The 17,605-nt window shown below is 56.6% G+C and overlaps 2 protein-coding genes across 14 annotated transcripts in view; one reads left to right on the top strand and one right to left on the bottom strand.

The window, feature by feature from the left end:
* Nucleotides 1-333, top strand: part of SMC1B (structural maintenance of chromosomes 1B) — a 72,627-nt gene extending 72,294 nt beyond the window's left edge. The window contains exon 25 of the mRNA XM_002922912.4: nt 232-333. Coding sequence (XP_002922958.1) covers nt 232-333 — 102 coding nt within the window. The remainder of the gene's footprint in view (nt 1-231) is intronic.
* The window catches only part of FAM118A (family with sequence similarity 118 member A), a 33,212-nt gene that overhangs the window by 3,755 nt on the left and 11,852 nt on the right, over nt 1-17,605 (bottom strand). For 5 of the 13 annotated variants that reach the window (XM_011229509.3, XM_034643447.1, XM_034643449.1 and 2 more), the window contains 8 exons: nt 16,834-16,889; nt 15,825-16,077; nt 12,598-12,819; nt 10,405-10,533; nt 8,608-8,893; nt 6,883-6,915; nt 5,927-6,010; nt 1,611-3,181 (listed from right to left, as the gene is read on the bottom strand). In XM_011229509.3, the coding sequence (XP_011227811.1) occupies nt 3,162-3,181; nt 5,927-6,010; nt 6,883-6,915; nt 8,608-8,893; nt 10,405-10,533; nt 12,598-12,819; nt 15,825-16,077; nt 16,834-16,880 (1,074 nt within the window). In that variant the 5' untranslated portion in view covers nt 16,881-16,889 and the 3' untranslated portion in view covers nt 1,611-3,161. Of the gene's footprint in view, nt 1-1,610; nt 3,182-5,926; nt 6,011-6,882; nt 6,916-8,607; nt 8,894-10,404; nt 10,534-12,597; nt 12,820-15,824; nt 16,081-16,833; nt 16,890-17,605 lie in introns of those variants that run through there. The other 8 variants (XM_011229508.3, XM_034643444.1, XM_034643446.1 and 5 more) reach the window with 5 other exon arrangements.

The raw sequence follows: 17,605 nt of genomic DNA, 5'->3' as shown, positions 1-17,605 counted from the left end.
AGCAGCCTCACACAGCACCGTCTGTGCGCCTGAGTCCTCCGGGCTGGTGTGTGCGCGTGCCTTTCACCAGAGAACACACGAACATGAGGCTGGCGTGACTGGAGACAGGTGGCTGGAAGGAGGCCCCTTTCTAAGTGGGAATCTGGGTTCCCTAGTGGCCCTTCCTGGACGTTTGATGACACTTCCTCCCGGAGCGGAGAGCTGACCCTCCACGGCCCCTTCTCATTTCAGCACAACGACTGCATGTGCAGCAGAGTTCTGACCCTGGACCTTTCTCCGTATCCAGACACCGAAGGCCAAGAAAGCAGCAAAAGAAACCGAGAGTTGTGTTAGGACCACGAGTGACCCTGAGCCAACAGGACGGTCGGGCAGGTCAGGGTCACCAGTACTTCGTCCTTGCTCCTGAACCACACGGCGCGGGAGCAGTCGAGCGGCCTGTGCCACCACGACCTGCCAGACCCCGGTGATGGCTTCCGTTCGAGTTCGGGCCCCTTCCCTGTGGCGTGGCTCAAGTTTCTTAGGAGTTAGCATTGCATGGGTTAGAAAAAAAAAGGTTCAATTGTATACCACAGTTTCAACTGCCATTCTGAAAGCCAGTCAGAAAAATGTTGAATTCTGCATTATTTTCACTCAGGTCTTGCCGTGTACCTTTAAGTAATCTTTAAGGGAAACTCTTGGTTCTCAAATATACTAGTTACAGGGCACTGAAACTGGGTTTTACAGGAAGTTATTTCAGAGGATGTTATCAATATTGAAAATATCAATAAAGTGTATTCTAATTTCAAATGTCTCCAATCTACCATTTTCGAAACAAAAATATTTTAAGGTGAAACTGAATTATGTCTGCTTCAGTGAAATCTAAATTTCTCTAAGTATAATTTCTGTTAACAGAACAGTGAAGAACACCGGCTTTCCCAAGTAACAACCGACTTCTCTACTTACATACGTCGTTATGGGGGGAAAGAAAGTTGCCGCATTTTCAATAATATTTCATTTCCACTTCAAAATGAATAAAATTTTGTACCTGGCACAGTAGCTCCTCACTGCGATCTACTGAAAGTCCCCCCTCGACACAGGGTTTGTCCACATGTCAACATAAAACTAACGCAACACAAAATGGAATTTCAGCAAATTCCAAGGTGCTGGTGGTCTTCCACTGCAGACCGGGCCAGTGCTGCCGGGGGAGAAGCCTGCAGAAGTAGACGGGACTCAGAGACGCCCCCGCCCTCGCCCGGCCCAGCTCCCTTGGCTGTAGCCCGCGGACGCCACTCTATCGGCCTCTGTTCCTTTTTTAAGAAAACATCGGCAATACCCTCTAAATCATGGACTTCCTCTGCCTTGGAAACATCAACTTCACGCTGAAATGTCCCTGCAGTGCCCCCCGTGCTCAGGGCAGTCCCTTACCCCTGCCTGGGCCGTTCTCACGCTCAGTGATCCCTCCAGTTACGGTCTGGTTTGTGAGAGCACCACACCCCCCCATTCCTGCCAACCACCGGACGATGGGGAACAGCGGCTGAGGCGCTGCTACGACAGGGCCATCCTGTCATCACCCCTGAGCCAGTGTTTCTCACCGACAAAATTACACACAAGCAAATGAGTGATGCTTGGACTGTTTCTACTAGATCAATCGTGTTGGTAGACATTTGCATTTTAATACGAGCGTTCGCAGAACTGACCACAGAGCTCCCCGTTCGTTACAGCGAGAAGGCCTCAGACCCTCAGCACGGCACTCAGTGTGCATCCGGCACTGGCTTTACTTTTCCAGGCTCCTATCCTCTCCCACATCATGCTCCATGCCGGCCTACCCTGTGTCCAATCAGCTTTCACACTCGTGCATCCCTGAAGGCACTTTGTAAACGCATCCTTAAAAAACCAACAACTTAAATGTTTACTTTTTAAAAAATTTAAACACATTCAAGCAGTCACTTGACCTCACAACTGATAACTCCGGGTAAACATTCTCATTGACTACGTCCCATTGAGCCTTGTCATGACTACAGCTGAGCACACAAAGCTGAAGTTAAAATTTTATTTAAGACCAGAGTAACATAAAAGATTTTTCATGCTTCAAAAAGAAAAAGTCTTAAGTGGGCCTCTGGCTTCTCTCTCGTTCACGACACATCCCAACCTCGTGTTTCCTGTTCTCGACTTTCTCTCCACATGGGGGAGCCCAGCGCCATCGATGGGGAGCGTCATGGGATTTGGCAAGAAACCACAGCAAAACTAGCAGCCTCTGAAAGGGAAGGCAAGCAGGGTCCCCGCCAGGGTCACGGTCGGGACAGCGCCCGCGCACTGCCTGCCCTGCTGACCCTGACTGCTCGCACGGCCGCAGGTGCTCTGCAGGCTCCGGCCGCCCCGCTGCGGCAAAGCCCAAGTGGGCCAGCGGAAGGGACTGTGAAGACACGAGCAGAAAGGCTGGGCCTCAGCCCACAGAATAAAAACTCGGGCAACCTGGGACTCACACTCTAACGGAAAGCTGCCCTCTTGGGCTCGTGCTCCCCTTGCGTCTCGGCTGTCAGCCGGCGCGCGCCACCAGCACTGCGCTGCCCTCCCGGGCCTCCGCCGCCGTCAGGCCTGCCACTCCCGGAGCTGAAGTCACTAACGTTAGGCCGTCCCCACGAAGCCCACAGAGCTGGTCTTTCTCGGCAGCAGACGCGGCCTCCATCAAGCACCCGCTCACGCTTCACTAGCCAACAACGCAGCGATCGCTTGCAAGTTTTCTCTATAGTAACAGACGTTTCCACATAAAAATTATAAAATGTAAGCATCTAGGTTTTTTTTCCCCTTTGGCAACTACTGTTGCTTAGTCCTCACCCTCCCCTTTTTATTAGAAAAACCACCTTGACAAAGGGGGCGTGCGGCGCGGCAGCCGGGAGGCCCGGGACCTCCCTCCCCGCCGCGCGTGGTCCCTGAGGTAGCTGTCCGTCGGCAGCACAGAGGACGCCTGACGTGCACATCACCTCCCGAGCAGTCAGAGCCCACAGTGGAACGTGCACCCTGCCTCCGAGGCCGCACAGCCCCACGGCTCTTCAGGGGGTGGGATGGTTTCAAAGGGAGAGATCCCCCGCCGAGTTCTCCGAACATTCCTCTTCGTTGGGGTTATGGCACTGTGGTTATAGAAGGCTGGTTTCCAAGTGGCAGGTGTATTGGTTTTAAAGATTTCAAGACCCTCCAGCATCATCTGTTTCAACAACAACAAAAAGGAATGCGAAAATGTTAAAACTCAGCTCGAAAGAGCACTTGCAAGAGGGCCTCCAGTTCCGCAACCACCTACAGCTTCTCTTCCCCGCGCACCACTTCGAAGTGACTCCGCAACGGACGCAGCAGCCGTTGCCTAGAAAGGGCTTTGTGACTTGAACGCACCATCAGGGAACCCCGGCCCACACATGGGGGTGCCCTTTCCCTTCCTAGAGGACTGGGAGCGGGGAGCGGTCACCAGACGGGGGGCCACGTCGACACGCAGGTCGCAGGAGCCCGCGCGGCACAGGCCATGCAGATGACAGCCGGCTGCGCTCCTCTGCGCTCTCTGGCCCACGGGGACCCGGAGGGCTTTCTCGACGGAGACGGGCCTGCCCGGGGAGAAGTGGCTGCCGGCGTGGGTGCTGGCATCCAGGGGTTCCCCTGGGGTCCCACTGGCTCACCCGCCACAGCGTCCCACCACCCGGGGGTGGCCCTGGGGGGGAGCCACGCATACGCAGCGGCCACAGCGGCACTACAGGCTGCGGATAACCGGGTCTGCCTCCTTCACGATCACAAGTGACGCAGCAGCCCCAGACGGGAGCAAACAAGCAGGACAGAGACTGGTGGGAAAAACGCCTGTCCTGGAGGAAACCAAAGCGCTCATTTCATTTTTGTTTTCATTTTTATTTGGTTATAGATGTCCCTACTAGCTGAATTCACACTCCAAATATCTGCCAAAGACTGGAAAGAAGTTGATTCGAAATGCTGCTGAAACGGCGTTCTCCCCCTCCAGGCGTGCGTGTTGGAGGACGCGCGGCAGGGCTGGCCCCGCGCCCTCGCAAGGCTCCCGGCCCACCCAGCTGCGACACTCTGCGCGCAGCCGCTTTTAAGACTCGCTTTATTTCGGTGTTCTCTGCCTCCGTCAGGGATCTGGGTATCTACAACAAACCATTTCAACAGCACATGTTCCTTGCGACGTAGAAGGAAAATGCAGCGTCCCAGCACTGCTCAAACACACCCCTGAGGATTCAGTTCAACACTGAATAACAGGTACCCGACCTGTGACCTGCTTCATAGCCCTAGAAATTCTTGGTGCTTACATACAGGTGTTTAAGAGCATTTTGCTTAGGTTTTCTTATTTAAAGTAATAAATTAACTCTGTTATCTGAAAATCCTCAATCCCACTGTTTTCAGGAATGGGGTGGGGTCAGACACCCAGGGAAGCCCGTGTCTCTAGAGATTTGAAAAGATCCCAGTCATGGGGGGAAAAAGGTAAAGAGAATAAATCAGAAAACAAGAGCTCCCAGGAATTAATGGTAATGCTCTCAAAGTAAAGATTTAACCCAAAGGCTAGAACATAATTTTGAGAACCTCCCAGAAAATTTTTGAAAAGATGAAGACTGAAAATGAACATGAAGGCACGAGAGAAAAACAGCAGAAATCAATCCCGAAGGTCCAACCAGGATGAAATCAAAGAGGAGGGAACAGAGTCAAAAGAAACAATCAAGGAAACCATAGTCACCCCAGGACTGGAGAAGCAGGGAAAAAACTGAGCCAGGTATATAAAAGATTTCCACCTAAAAACACCTTTATGAGATTTCTGAACATGAGAAAAAAAGATCCTAAAAGCTTCCAGAAAGGAAAGCAATAGGTCACCTACAGGTCACAGAGACCTGGGTTGGCAACAGACCCTCTTCCAACAGGAAACCCGGACCCGTAAGACAGCGGAGTCCTAGAGAAAGTAGGAAGCAGAACCCCACTCCAACCTCGCGCGGAGGGGAAGGACCACGAGAAGACACCCGCAGGCACCCCGGGCCTCGGGGAGCTGGCCCCCCGCACGCGGGGCTGTGACAGCCTGAGGGCTCCAGGCAGGGCAAGGAAGAGCGGGGCAGCGGCCAGGGAGGGCAGCTGGGGCACGGCTCCGCGCACAGCCCGGAGCAGGGCAGAAGGTCAGGGTTTCAGGAAAGCGGGGGGCGGGCGGTGTAACCAAGAGAACGATATGTAAAAAACACTGAGAAACATGATTTTTTGGACAAGGCAAACACAAATCTAGAAACTCCTCAAAAAATAAAAAGCAACACCAGCAACTCCAACACTCAACAAGCAAAAAACGCATTTGCCCTTGACACTGAGAACATCCTGCAGATGACACTGGCCCCATTAACGCGCCACGCAAGTCAGCGAATCAGGAAAAGATATTTGCGTTGTTTTAATAAAGTAAGTGTTTTTGTTTTGTTTTCCAACTTTGAGACTCAACCGACAGGCAGACCGGGGGCAGGTTTGCTCCGGCCCGGCCGTGACCACGTGCCCAGCGCTGCCGCAGAGAAGCGGCTCAGGGGTCAGGTGGCCGAGGGGGTGTGGGGGCCGGTGCAGACTCGGGAGTCCCACTCACGACCTGGGCAGCCAGAGATGACGCGCTCTGGACCCTGGAGGGAGGACGAGCCAGGCTGGGCCGGGTGAGCGGCACCATATCCCAGCCCAGAGGCCACAGACCTGACCCACTTAGGTAACCGGTTTACGAACATCTCAGTCCCTGACGGAGGGAACAAGAAACAGAGGATTTGAAGTGGTTTTTCTGGAAACTGAGGGGACAGAAGTCGGGACCACGGGCAGCCCCAGGCGCCCAACAACGCTGCTGGTGGGGATCGGGCCATGACCGCATGGCGGATGCGCTCTGCCAGCTTTGGGGCCGCCCCGCCACCCCGCCAGGCCTCCCGACAAATCAGGGGCGCCGAGAGCACTGTACCTGCATCGGACTGTCTGGGCCGTTTGGAGATTTCCATTCCGTTCTCCTCCAGCTTCCTCTTGGCGCAGTCCTGACATGCGGTCCCTGAAAGAGGAACACCTTTACTTAGAAGCTGGTCTCGTCCAGAGTCCACCCTTCAAGGACCCGTTTATAAATCTGATGGTACCAAGGCGCCGGCCTGCGACCCTGCCAGATGCCACAGGGGACGCTTTGTCCCGAAGAGAAGGAAGGGAGTCACGTGTAAGTGACAGGGTGACTCTGATAAAGGTGTCCTTCGCAGGGCAAGGAGGCAGAAATGGAAGGCGGAGTGCGACGCTTGCGGGGCTCCTATGCTGCAGCCTGAGCACTGGGCACAGGGTCCCGGCCGCAGACCCGCTGAGGGCACCCGGGGCGCCCAGAGCCCCCCTCCCCACACCCCCCGACTGACGAAGCAGATGGGCTGGCGCCGAGGCCACCCACGGGAGGCCGCAGCCGCTACCGAGCTCAGTCCTATCTCGAGATTCGTCAACAGCCAGAGCTGAGCCCGGCCACGAGAACCTTCGCCTGGCCGACCAGCAGCACACAGAAAAATTTTACACGAAAGCTCAGAACCTTTGCGGTGAGCATTTCTGAAGGGGACGGGACGAAGCCACCACACCACAGACCCAGTGGTAAAATACAAATTGAATCTTGCTCCGCCCACCCTGCGACGCCTGCTTGTGGCACGGGACATTATTCTCAGGGGCCAAAGCTAAGCCACGTTTTCGCTGCCCCTCCTCACTGGAGGGACGGCTCTGAATCCCTCCACTGTCGCAGGGACCATTGCGACGGCCCTGCTGGTCCCCATCCCTGGTGGGGCCGTGTTAGGACAGCCCAGGTATTTACTGCGAGAAACACTTCCACGATTCTACAGTGGCAGGAAGGTAACGGAACATGTAGGCAAAAACCAGGCTGGTAAAAATCAAGATCTGCTTTACCCAATAGTGAGGTGCTGTCCACTCGGTCAGCATCTGGAGAAGAAAGGAGAACAGTCAGCACACCCAAGACTTCACGTGCTCTTCCTCCTCAGGCCGGCAGCGGGGACGGCAGCCAGGCCTGCTCAGAGAGGCAGGGCGACAGCGACCAGGGACCTGAATGCCAGCTCTGGCGTGCCAGGGCCGGGCCGGCGAGCACCCCTCCTCGCCACCCAGCGTCCGCATGAGGACTGAGGTGGCAGCGTGCGGCGCCGTGGGCTGGCCTGGCACACAGGGAGAGAGGGTACGGTAGCCGCTGTCACTGTCATGACTATCAGCGCTGGGACACCACCCTCTCCAGTCAAGAGAGGTACTTCACAAACTAAGTACAAAGTCCTTAAGACCCAGTCACAGATTATAAGTCCAAAAGATCTGTCGGCCCCAAAAGCTTATCAAATCCACTCAGCTGCCAGCGTCCGCAACGCGGCCTCCACGGGGCCAGGAAGGCACCCAGGGGCCCACGCTCACGCGGGTGTCCGTGAGGTCCTGGTTCTCCGGGGAGCCGTGCGTGCGGAGGCAGGAGGGGCCGTGGGTAGGGGCAGGACAGAGAGCACCTCCGCCCCTCTCCAGAGCCGGGCCTGCAGGCCTGGTTGGGACACTGGGATGCCAGTCCCAGCTCCAAAATCTCTGGGCGCTACCTGGGCAAGTGACCCACCTCTCTGAGCTGGTCTCGCCACCTGTCAAATCACTACTCAGTGCCCGTGGATACTGGGCCTGAAATCAAAGGTCAAGGATGTGAAACACAGAGCAGAGTGTGACCCAGCGAACATCCGGGCCCACTCCTTCTCTGCCTCAGAAACGGACTAGTGCCCTGACTACTGTCCTCCATGGAGACGCAACTTAAGCCAGTCCCTGGCTAACCATTCGCCATCTGATGAGGACCAGTGGGGACAGACGACGCTGCTGGACCGCGTGTGCATCCGGTTACCCGTGATCTTGGCAAGCTCTAGTCTTTGAGGTCACAGCGGGTACACACAGCGGCCACGTGGCTGACCCAATTCCTCTGCCCGGGGCAGCGGGGCTGGGTTCTTGTTGTAATTCAATCAAGCCAGTCCAGACCTTTCCAAGTCTGCCATCATCCATGTTTTATGACCCCAAATTCAAAGCCATTAACTGCCCTATGTTGGGATGACCAATTTAAAACCTGCTCCATTCCCTCGGTCATTCCTGGCAGCTGCCCAAAAGCTGGGCCCAGGAGAATTACTTAAAAAGGCGTGCTGCACGCAGTGGAACAGGGTAAAGACGTTATCTGCAAAAGGCTGCAGAGGTCCTGGCGAGCTCACTTTGGGCCTCTGCAGTTCTAACTTGTGAAGCGCAGCGAGGGGACAAGGGCGCAGGAGGGCCCTGCGCTTTCCCGGCTGCGGCGTCTCCCCTCGGAGGCTGCTGGGCGCGGTCTCCCGGCCACCTAACTGGCAGTGCGGCGGGTCATCTGAAACGGGAACGAACGCGGACTGCCGTCGGCACAGCTTTAAAGGCTCACGACCTGTGCACAGACGTCACCATCGCACTGACTACCCCGACCTTCTGTTTGACACAGGATCGCCGGAGGGCTCGGGAACTTAGGGGTATGAAAATGACGTCTCTGTTTTATTTTATGGCGTGTAAACTGTATCTCAAAACAAGAGGAAAAGCCAGAAAGAACTCTTATCAGTCTCATACCTGGAAAAGTCGAGAAAGAAAATCCCCTACCTGGACTGCGCTGCCTGCAGATCTGAGTGGCGAGGTCCTGCACGTAGCCGGGAAAGTAGTCAAAACAGTCCCCGTAGGACACGACTTTAATCCCATGCAAAAGCATGTCTGCTTGGTGCTTGAAGAAATGGTCTTCGCTCTCCTTGAGCACGACCATGTAGTGCTCCAGCTCCACCTTGTTGGGCACCGAGTACAGGAAGAGCGCCTGGAAGATCTGGTCCCGAAGGGTCTCTCCGCAGCCCACGAACAGGAAGGACTTGGTGCGGTATAAGTTCTGGAGGACTTCCTGTGCAAAACCAACGAAGACACTGGAACGCTCATCTGAAAGATGGCGAGACCCTAGGCCCGACCGCCGGCTACGCGTCCACACCTTTAGAGAGTGGCTGAGCAACAGCCCTTCCCCCCAGCCACGCCGGGGACGGAGTGAGGGTGCCCGCGCGCTCCAGACGTGCTGTTCACGTCAACGCAGCGCCGCAGACGAGCAAACCGGCCCACGCCGAACTGACGACCCTGCTCGGCGCTCACGGCAGCCCCTTCCTCTCCCAGGCAGGGTAACGGTGCAGATCCCAGTCACGTCTGGTGTAGACGGGCCTCAAAGCAAGGACAGCTTAATGCCCACCCCGGCCACCCGGCCAGCCACCTTGTGGTGCAGCCCCTCAACTCAGCTCTTCTGGGACTGTGTACAATTCTGCATTGTTTTTTTTTCTTTTTTAAAGATTTTATTTATTTATTCATTCGACAGAGATAGAGACAGCCAGCGAGAGAGGGAACACAGCAGGGGAGTGGGAGAGGAAGAAGCAGGCTCACAGCGGAGGAGCCTGATGTGGGGCTCGATCCCACAACGCCGGGATCACGCCCTGAGCCGAAGGCAGACGCTTAACCGCTGTGCCACCCAGGCGCCCCCAATTCTGCATTCTTAAAACATGCAATAAGGACCTTCCATGGGTTTCTGTTCAGAATTGTGCACATGCAACGCTCTGGAATTGATGTGTCTCCACAGATCACAGATGGGAACCAGCGAGCTCCTGTCAGAACAGGGTTTTTGGAAGTGAGGGCAGAAGAGCTGAGGAGGGAGGGGACCCATGACCGTGACCCCAGGGAGGAGGGCCAAGGGGATGGCAAAGATTCAGGGGGTCGCTCAGGCACGCAGCAAAGAGTTGCCGCTGCAGACACCCGACACCGTAGCGAGAGCGCCCCCATCCACCCAGGCCTCTCATAGGCCCCCAACGGCGTCCAGTCCCCCACCGGGTCACGCCTATACCGTGGGCCCCAGGCCGGGATCAGCACGAGGACCAGAGTGACTGAGCCCAAGATTACCAGGGACTCAGTAACGATACTAAATACGCTGCTAAAAGACTTCATAAAAAGTCTGAAAAGCAGCTTTTCCACTCTTCACTCTGCCCAGGATACCAAAAAAGCCTCACAGAGAATCAAGTTGTAAAATGAGGTTTTGAAAGTGAGAGAGATGCCAAGCAGAGAAAGGAGAAGAGGTACCTGAAAGCACACGCGCACACGCACTCACACACATGCACACACAGGGCGGCAGGAGCGGCCCGAGCGAGGGTGCGCAGACGGTGCAGGGCCCCGCAGGCCGCCCGGAGCAGTCAGGACTCACCCCACAAGCAACGGGCAGCCATCCAAGGCGCCGGTGCCTGGACAGAGAGCTGAGCACGGCCAGCTGTGTGCACCGTGGGGCGGGTGGGCGCGGAGGCCAGGACACTACCTGCATGGCCACCAAGGAGCTAGGCCACCATGCCCCAAGGGACACAAGCCATGCCTACCGAGGGCGGGCCGTACCATTACTTCCGGGTCCTGTGTGACATCTTTGTATCCCGACGGGTCCAGGACCATCCCGCAGGGGTCCGTGTACAAGCCGTGAATGTGCAGGACGCCGTACTTGATGTGCCCTCTTGCCCACTGAAGGACCTGCCACAATCAATCCAAGACAAAGGGGAAAACCGGATGTTATTTAAAACAGAAGAGGAAAGCGTCAAAACCAGGTGCGTGGTTTCCTTAGCCTACCTCGGAGAGAGGAAGGGAGCGGTTTCAGTCTACGGTGCCCCCTGCAAAGCCTACGGGCGACCAGCTGCTGGCGCCCCCGTCACGTCAGAGGACGGCGGTAGACAGAGAGATAGCCAGCGGAAGCCACCTCTAGCCCCTGAGACCGCATCACACTGTCGAGACTGGTGACTCGGGACTGAGGCGACGTTCACGTCTCAGTGACACGCTGTGTTTGAATCCTGCCGTGTGTATGTTGCGTTTACAACCAGAAAAAACAGATGCGGAAAAAAATAACTTCTCAAATAGCTCTACGCTGATTTCGTTTCAAGATCTAGAATGGAAGCCCTTAACAAGAGGCACATCCCGCAAACTGCACTTTATCCTTGCGCCAGGGGCCCCTTCACGGCGGCGGGAGGTCCCGACGGCGCCGGATGACTGGACAAACCCCGGTGGCTCGACCGCGACAGACGCGGCAGCCAGCACCTCCGCCACGGCCCGCGGCAGCCTATTTCCAGAGACGCTCTTGCCAACAGCAAGCAGGCCTCAGAGGGCATGGGGGGCTCGGGCGTGCAGAGCAGGTGTCCCCTCACGTGTCACTAACAGCTCAGGAGAGGGTGTGACCTGTGGCCGCGCCGGTGCCATCCCTGTGGGCTGTCTCACAGGCACGTGGCTGTCCCACAGGCACGTGGCCTCCACCCGGCCTTTGCCAAGCTCTGCGGGGAAGAGCAGCCAAAGAGAAGCTCGGGGTCTGAAGAGGCCGCAGCCACACGCTGACTCAGGGCCTCAAGGAGGTGTCATCTCTAGGCCTTGGGTAGAGATGCGGAGGGCAGGCGAGAGCACCCGCAGGGCGGAGGCAGACAAGGAGCAGGGCCCCCAGGATCAGCGAGGGCATAAAATCTTTAAGCAAATAGCAACGGACACACACATGTCACAAAACAAAGAGTCAATGACGTGAACCCATGATCAACCTTAGCAAGGACAGAAACAAAAATATAAAGTTGTCACCGATTTTCACCCCAGTGGGGGAAATGTGTTTTGTTTTCTGGTGACACCACGTGTTCACACGACGTGGGAAGGGGATACTCTCCTATGCGGCCGGTGGAAGTATAAACTGGCTATCTTTCTGGAAAGCAATTTGGTAATTCATATTATCTGTCTAAAATATGGGGGCCCTTGGGCCCCGCAACTCTTCTAGGAATTTACCCTAGAAAAGTAAACAGAAAGACACGGAAGCGTAAGGATCTTCCCTGTAGCGTTACTTATCATCGTGGAACCACGCTAATGATGACAGAGGAACGCTGACAGTTATGCTGCAGTTTAGCGACGACATCGCCGGGTACGAGCAGGCTTCTAAACGCAGCTCAACGACAGGACGATGCTCAGAGCATAGTATTAAGGAAGAAAACCAAGATAAAAATGCTACATGTGGGGGCGCCTGGGTGGCACAGCGGTTAAGCGTCTGCCTTTGGCTCAGGGCGTGATCCCGGCGTTCTGGGATCGAGTCCCACGTCAGGCTCCTCCGCTATGAGCCTGCTTCTTCCTCTCCCACTCCCCCTGCTTGTGTTCCCTCTCTCGCTGGCTGTCTCTATCTCTGTCGAATAAATAAATAAAATCTTAAAAAAAAAAAATGCTGCATGTGGCATAATCCCCACTTGTGAACAAGGGGACGGGACCACCCAAACGTCATGGCACTAGGACCGGGGGCGATTTTGCTTATCAGGACTCTTCTTGCCCCTGCTCCCCGCCCCCCAGGACTGTAAGGAGTCCACGCACACAAGAGGCCTGCAGGACAGAAGGCACAACGAAGACAAGGGCGGGCGGTGAGCAAAGTCCAGAGACGGGAAGGGCATCACCCGTCGGTCGCACAGTCACTAACGTGCTGGAAAAGGAAAGCTCAGTCTGCGCCCCAAGCAGCGCAAACACCCCCCCCCCACTGGCCCACACCTTCTCCTTCCCGGCCGCCTCCCCGCTCCAGCCCACAGCCCGCACCTTCGTCTTGTCCTTCAGGTCCAGGGACTCCATGGGCTTGCTCTGCTGCTGCCCGAAGATCTCCAGCAGGTTGTCGTAGTTGGTGGTCAGCACCATGGTACCCCGCTCCATCAGGCTGAGGATGGACTGCAGCACCAGCGGGTTCTGGATGTGCTGCTCCAGATTGTCGAAGATCTCCATCAGGCAGTCCTGGAAGAAGTTGGGCTTGGTGTCACCTGTACGCTACGAAGAGGTGGAACAGGAGTTACAAGACATGTCCTCTCTCAACGAGCACCGAGCCCCTACGCGGCCGTATTCCGGGTGCTAGTCTGAAGAAAGGAAACCCTGACTCATGGAGTTTACTGAAACCTGTTGGAGGGAGACAGGTCACGGACAAACAGGAAGCGATACGTCCATAGTGACAAATGCTGCGGGCAAGTAAAGCCAGGTGCTGCTGGGGCAGAGGCTGGATGGGCCGAAGGGCAGCAGGGAAGGCCTCTGACAAGGGGCGTTTGAGCAGAGAACTGAGGAAACAAGGGGCCTCTGAGAGCGCATCCCAAGCAGAGGAAAGAGCAAGTGCAAAGACACTGAGGTAGCAACAGCGCGGGGGGGTCCAACGGAGAGCAAGGGGCCCTTGTTGCAGGGGAGGAGCATGGGTAAGGTCAGCAGGTGAGGTGACCCAGAACCAGATCGTGTGAGGCTCTGAAGACCACAGGAAAGACTTCGGGTTCCCCTGAGAGCACCGCAGAGACACTGGTGTAGAGGAAATCTTCAGCTAGGTGAGCAAAAGTATGGTCTATACTGCTGAGAGATTCGACGGGGTTAGAATGAGAGCCGGCCTCTGAATGGAGCACCAGAGGTCACCGGTGGCCCTGACAAGAGCTGCTTCAGGGGAGCGGTGGGGACCAAAGCCTGGCTGGGGTGGGCTCAAGAGGACAGGGAAGCAACTGGCAGCAGCACATGCACCCAACGCTTCAGAAGAGCTCTGCTGGGAAGGGGAGCAGAGGAACGGGGGTGGAGGCCAGCACGCAGGGGTCTGGAGCCTTTCTGCACCCCAGTGAGACCCAGCCTCCCGCAGCCACCCCACCAGTGCTAGCCGAGGGGTCAACGGGGCCAAGACTGTGCATTGACACCAAATACCTCGGCCCGCCCTCGGGACTGTCCATCAGTCACCCCCCCGCCGGTACCCTCTGTCCCTGCAGAGGTCGCAGGTCACAACTCCCTCTTGCAAGCACTCGTGGCTCCCCACACTCCCTTTCCTGACACTCTCATGTCGCTCCCCAATCCCAGAAACCGTTCCGTTCCCAGTGGGTCTAACATCAGGAAACCCCCACATCTCCACCTTCTTTGCGAGCGGTCCCCTCCTTGTGCCACTGGAACCGGCCCTTGCCGTCCCCGAAACCCTCACACTCCCCCGGCCTGGGAGGACAGGGGTGGAGCGGGCTCACTGCCAAGTCTCTCCGGCTGTATTTCTGTCATAGTCCCTGCTGGTTTCTTCGTCCACTGAGATGGCCGTCCTGCATCGTGGCCTCTCCTCCACGGACCTTGTCCCAGCTCAGCCGTCAGCCTCTGGTCACATCCCAAACCTATCACTACCTATCTGGGACCCTTCCAGACCTCCCGGCTCAGGCTCCTGCCATCTGACCTTGTAGCACCTCAGCTCCCAGGGCCGCCCCAACGCCATCAGGATAGGCACAGCACCGGCTCGGTGGCCATGGACCCCACGTCTCCACCCCCGCCGGCCTAACTTCTCCCACTCAGCAGCTCACACCCCGTGAACTATCACCGCAGCTGCACCCCGGACAAGCTCCCACCTCGCCGCCCTTCCCGGCAACTCGGACACCCCCCCCCCGCCCCATTCTCGGCCTGCTCAGCATGGTGGGGGGAGCTCTAACCAGTTTAAACGAGCATCAGCCTCGCTGGCCTCTCTCCAAATGAACGAGCTCACCTGAATGTGCCCCCCAGCACTGCCCAGCACTCCTACCCTTCCACGGACCCGGCCCCTCCTCCCAGGACAGGGCTCAGCAAATCCTGTCTATAAAGGACCAGAGAGCCACTACTTGAGGCTGTGTGGGCCTCACAGGCTCTGTCACAACTACTCGACTCTGCACCAAGACAATATGCAAATGATCCGAGCAGCTGTGTACCGATAACTGTTTTTACAAAGTGGGCGGCGGGCCAGGTTTGGCCGCGGCTGTAATTGGCCAGCCCTGCCCTAGATCCCAGTTGCCCCGTATTAATTAGAACACTCCCATGTGGGAGAGCCGCCCGGCGGAAAACCCTTCCCAGGCTCTGGAAAGCCGGGCACGGCCATGTAGTCGATGAGGCTCTCCCTGGCAGGAGCGCCCCCTGCGTCCCCTGCGCTGGACCCGCATGCCGTCAGGCCAGGCCGCACCGTGAGGACGGCAGAGCAGCAAGACAGGACCCGGGCCCCCCCACCAGCCAGCCCCCCTCTCCCACAGCTGCCGACCCAGATGTTCACGTGAGACCCAGAAACGCGCTCACGTGGAAGCCAGTAGCTGGGGGGGTCTTTCCAACTCGCCCAGGCTCCCCAACGACTCCGCAGACTCCCTTTCATGCTTTCCGCGCAGCGTCCCCCACACCTTCCCCCACCCCAACTCTCAGAGGATGCCTGTGCTTGAACGAATCTCGAAGTAGAAAGCAGAAACCTGCCACAAGCCTCTGCCACGTCGTGTGGCTTCCCGGCGGCTGACCTGGCCGAGCAGCTGCCCAAGGCGGACACCCACCCTCGGCCCCAGCGCCCCGACTCCAGGGCATCCCTCGGCGACGGTCTCCTGTACGTCCTCTCTCCTAGCTCACTTCCACCGGCAGATGAAGAAGCTCTAACTTCTCCCGCCTCAAAAGTTTGCGGGAACCACCTGTCCTCTGAAGACACATGGCTGGCCTGCTTACACCCAAAACACACCTCGAGGACACCCCTCCCCTAACGGAGTATGAAATCCTAAGGTTTGTCCCTAGGATGGCACAACGACATCGCAAACACCGTCGCAGACGCCCCGCACAGATTAGCCTCCGGCTAGAGAGGGGCTACCTGAGGAGCCCCCCGTGCGCCTGCCATCACCGCTGCTGAGACAGGTGCTATCCTCATGGACTCCAAACTTCCACTCCCCAGCCTCCCTCTGCCGAGGGCGGAGTGCCGGGGGCTCGCAGGAGCAGCCGTGCTGGAGTCACAGGCTGGAACCCCGCTACCCCAGGGAAACCGAAGGGCCTGTCCGGAAAGGACTTACAGGCGACATCTTCCGGATCAGATCATGCGCCACCACCAGCAGGTCCCGGTCCTTGGTCACTTTCCTGCGGAACTCCGCCACGTCGCCCGGGTGCAGCACCTCCAGCTGCTCGGCAGCCTCGATGACCGCCTCGATGCAGCCCCTCCAGGAGCAGAGGGCGGGGATCCCCGGGGCCACGGCGGCGCTCACGCCCGTCCCGATGACCAGCAGCAGCTCCTGCGGCTGCTTCCGGATGAGGCTCTTCAGAAACTTCCTACTTGAAACAACGGACGGGGAGACCAGAAGTCAACACAGAAAGAGTCGAAAGCGGTGTCTAGGAATATCTGTGAAGTGTGAGGCAGAGCACGGCCCCACACCCTTGCCCTGCCCCGCACCGCCAGATGATAAAGTCTGCGCACTACTCTCTTCCGCCGATTTCTTTTACGTGTTCCGTCCTCATTCCATAAAGGACCTGGGGACAGCTGTGTCTTACTCATCTTGAGGCCCCCGTGGTGTTAGGTACCTGTTTAAGATATGTATGGGAACAAAAAGCTAGCAATTTTAATTCCTTTGAAGCTGCCAAGAGCCTGTAAATACCAAGCATGATGACAAAATGATCCCTGCTTGCAGTGACAGGTAAGAAAATTCCTGGCCAAAGCTGGTTTTCTGCTCCCGAGCTAACACCTCCTTATCCAGCATCGCTTCCAACAAGAACCACCTACGGTCCACGGAGGGTCAGAGAGCGCTCTCCAGTGACCCCTGGCATGCCTCATCTCAGACCTGAGCCTGGGACCACGTGTTGCTTGGAGACCAGGTTACCATCACCTCCTTGGGCAGAGAGAAAGCTGCCTTCTGGAATGTTTCTTACACTGAGGCAAAGGCCGGCTGCACAACCCCCAAGCTTCCTTCCTGACACAAGGTTCTCCTTCCACGTTTACCTCTAAACATAAATGCTGAATACAAGTAACACCTAAAGAGACGTGTGACAGAGGCCAACTACCTGTGTGAACATGCAGCTGACTTTGTTTACCTGGATTTTTGTTCACTTCTATTTGTTGTCTTTTCCACTGGATCCATCTGTAAATCCTAAAGAGAAAAATCAGTCAAAAGTGACTTCCATTTCCCAGATAAAAGTTATTTTTGGTACTGTGGAAGGGAGTTCAAGCTGGAATTAAAATCAAAGGTCCTGGATCTCTATTTAAATTAGAATACCCAGGGGCACCTGGGTGGCGCAGTCGTTAAGCATCTGCCTTCGGCTCAGGGCGTGATCCCAGCGTTCTGGGATCGAGTCCCACATCAGGCTCCTCCGCTATGAGCCTGCTTCTTCCTCTCCCACTCCCCCTGCTTGTGTTCCCTCTCTCACTGTCTCTCTCTGTCAAATAAATAAAATCTTTTAAATAAATAAATTAGAATACCCAAAAACTGTACTAGACGAAACACACACTTCCAGAATGTTCCCTGAGCCACAGTCCCCACCAACCAGGCCAGGCAAAGCCTCAGAGGCAGATTCTCTGTAGCTCTGCTCTGGACAGAAAAGGAACGAAAGGGACCGCGCACCCCGCCCAGACGGTGCAGGGGTTCAGTGGTGGGTGTCCCCTTGCCACCCCCTTTATGACCGTACTCCAGAAGGGTTTCCGGTGGACACGAACACAAATGACTTATCACAGAAGGAAGAAGGGCAGGTGGCCCAACGGAGCAGAGCGGGAAGTGGTTTCTCAGGGGGCGTCCGCGTGCCCCAGGGGTGCGGCGTCCTAGCACAGATGGAGCCCCGCCCCACTCAGCAAGTGTTCCCGGGGAACCAG

Source organism: Ailuropoda melanoleuca, chromosome 15 (genome assembly GCF_002007445.2).
Source record: "Ailuropoda melanoleuca isolate Jingjing chromosome 15, ASM200744v2, whole genome shotgun sequence".
Taxonomy (NCBI): domain Eukaryota; kingdom Metazoa; phylum Chordata; class Mammalia; order Carnivora; family Ursidae; genus Ailuropoda; species Ailuropoda melanoleuca.
This window is presented reverse-complemented; position numbering and strand designations above follow the sequence as displayed.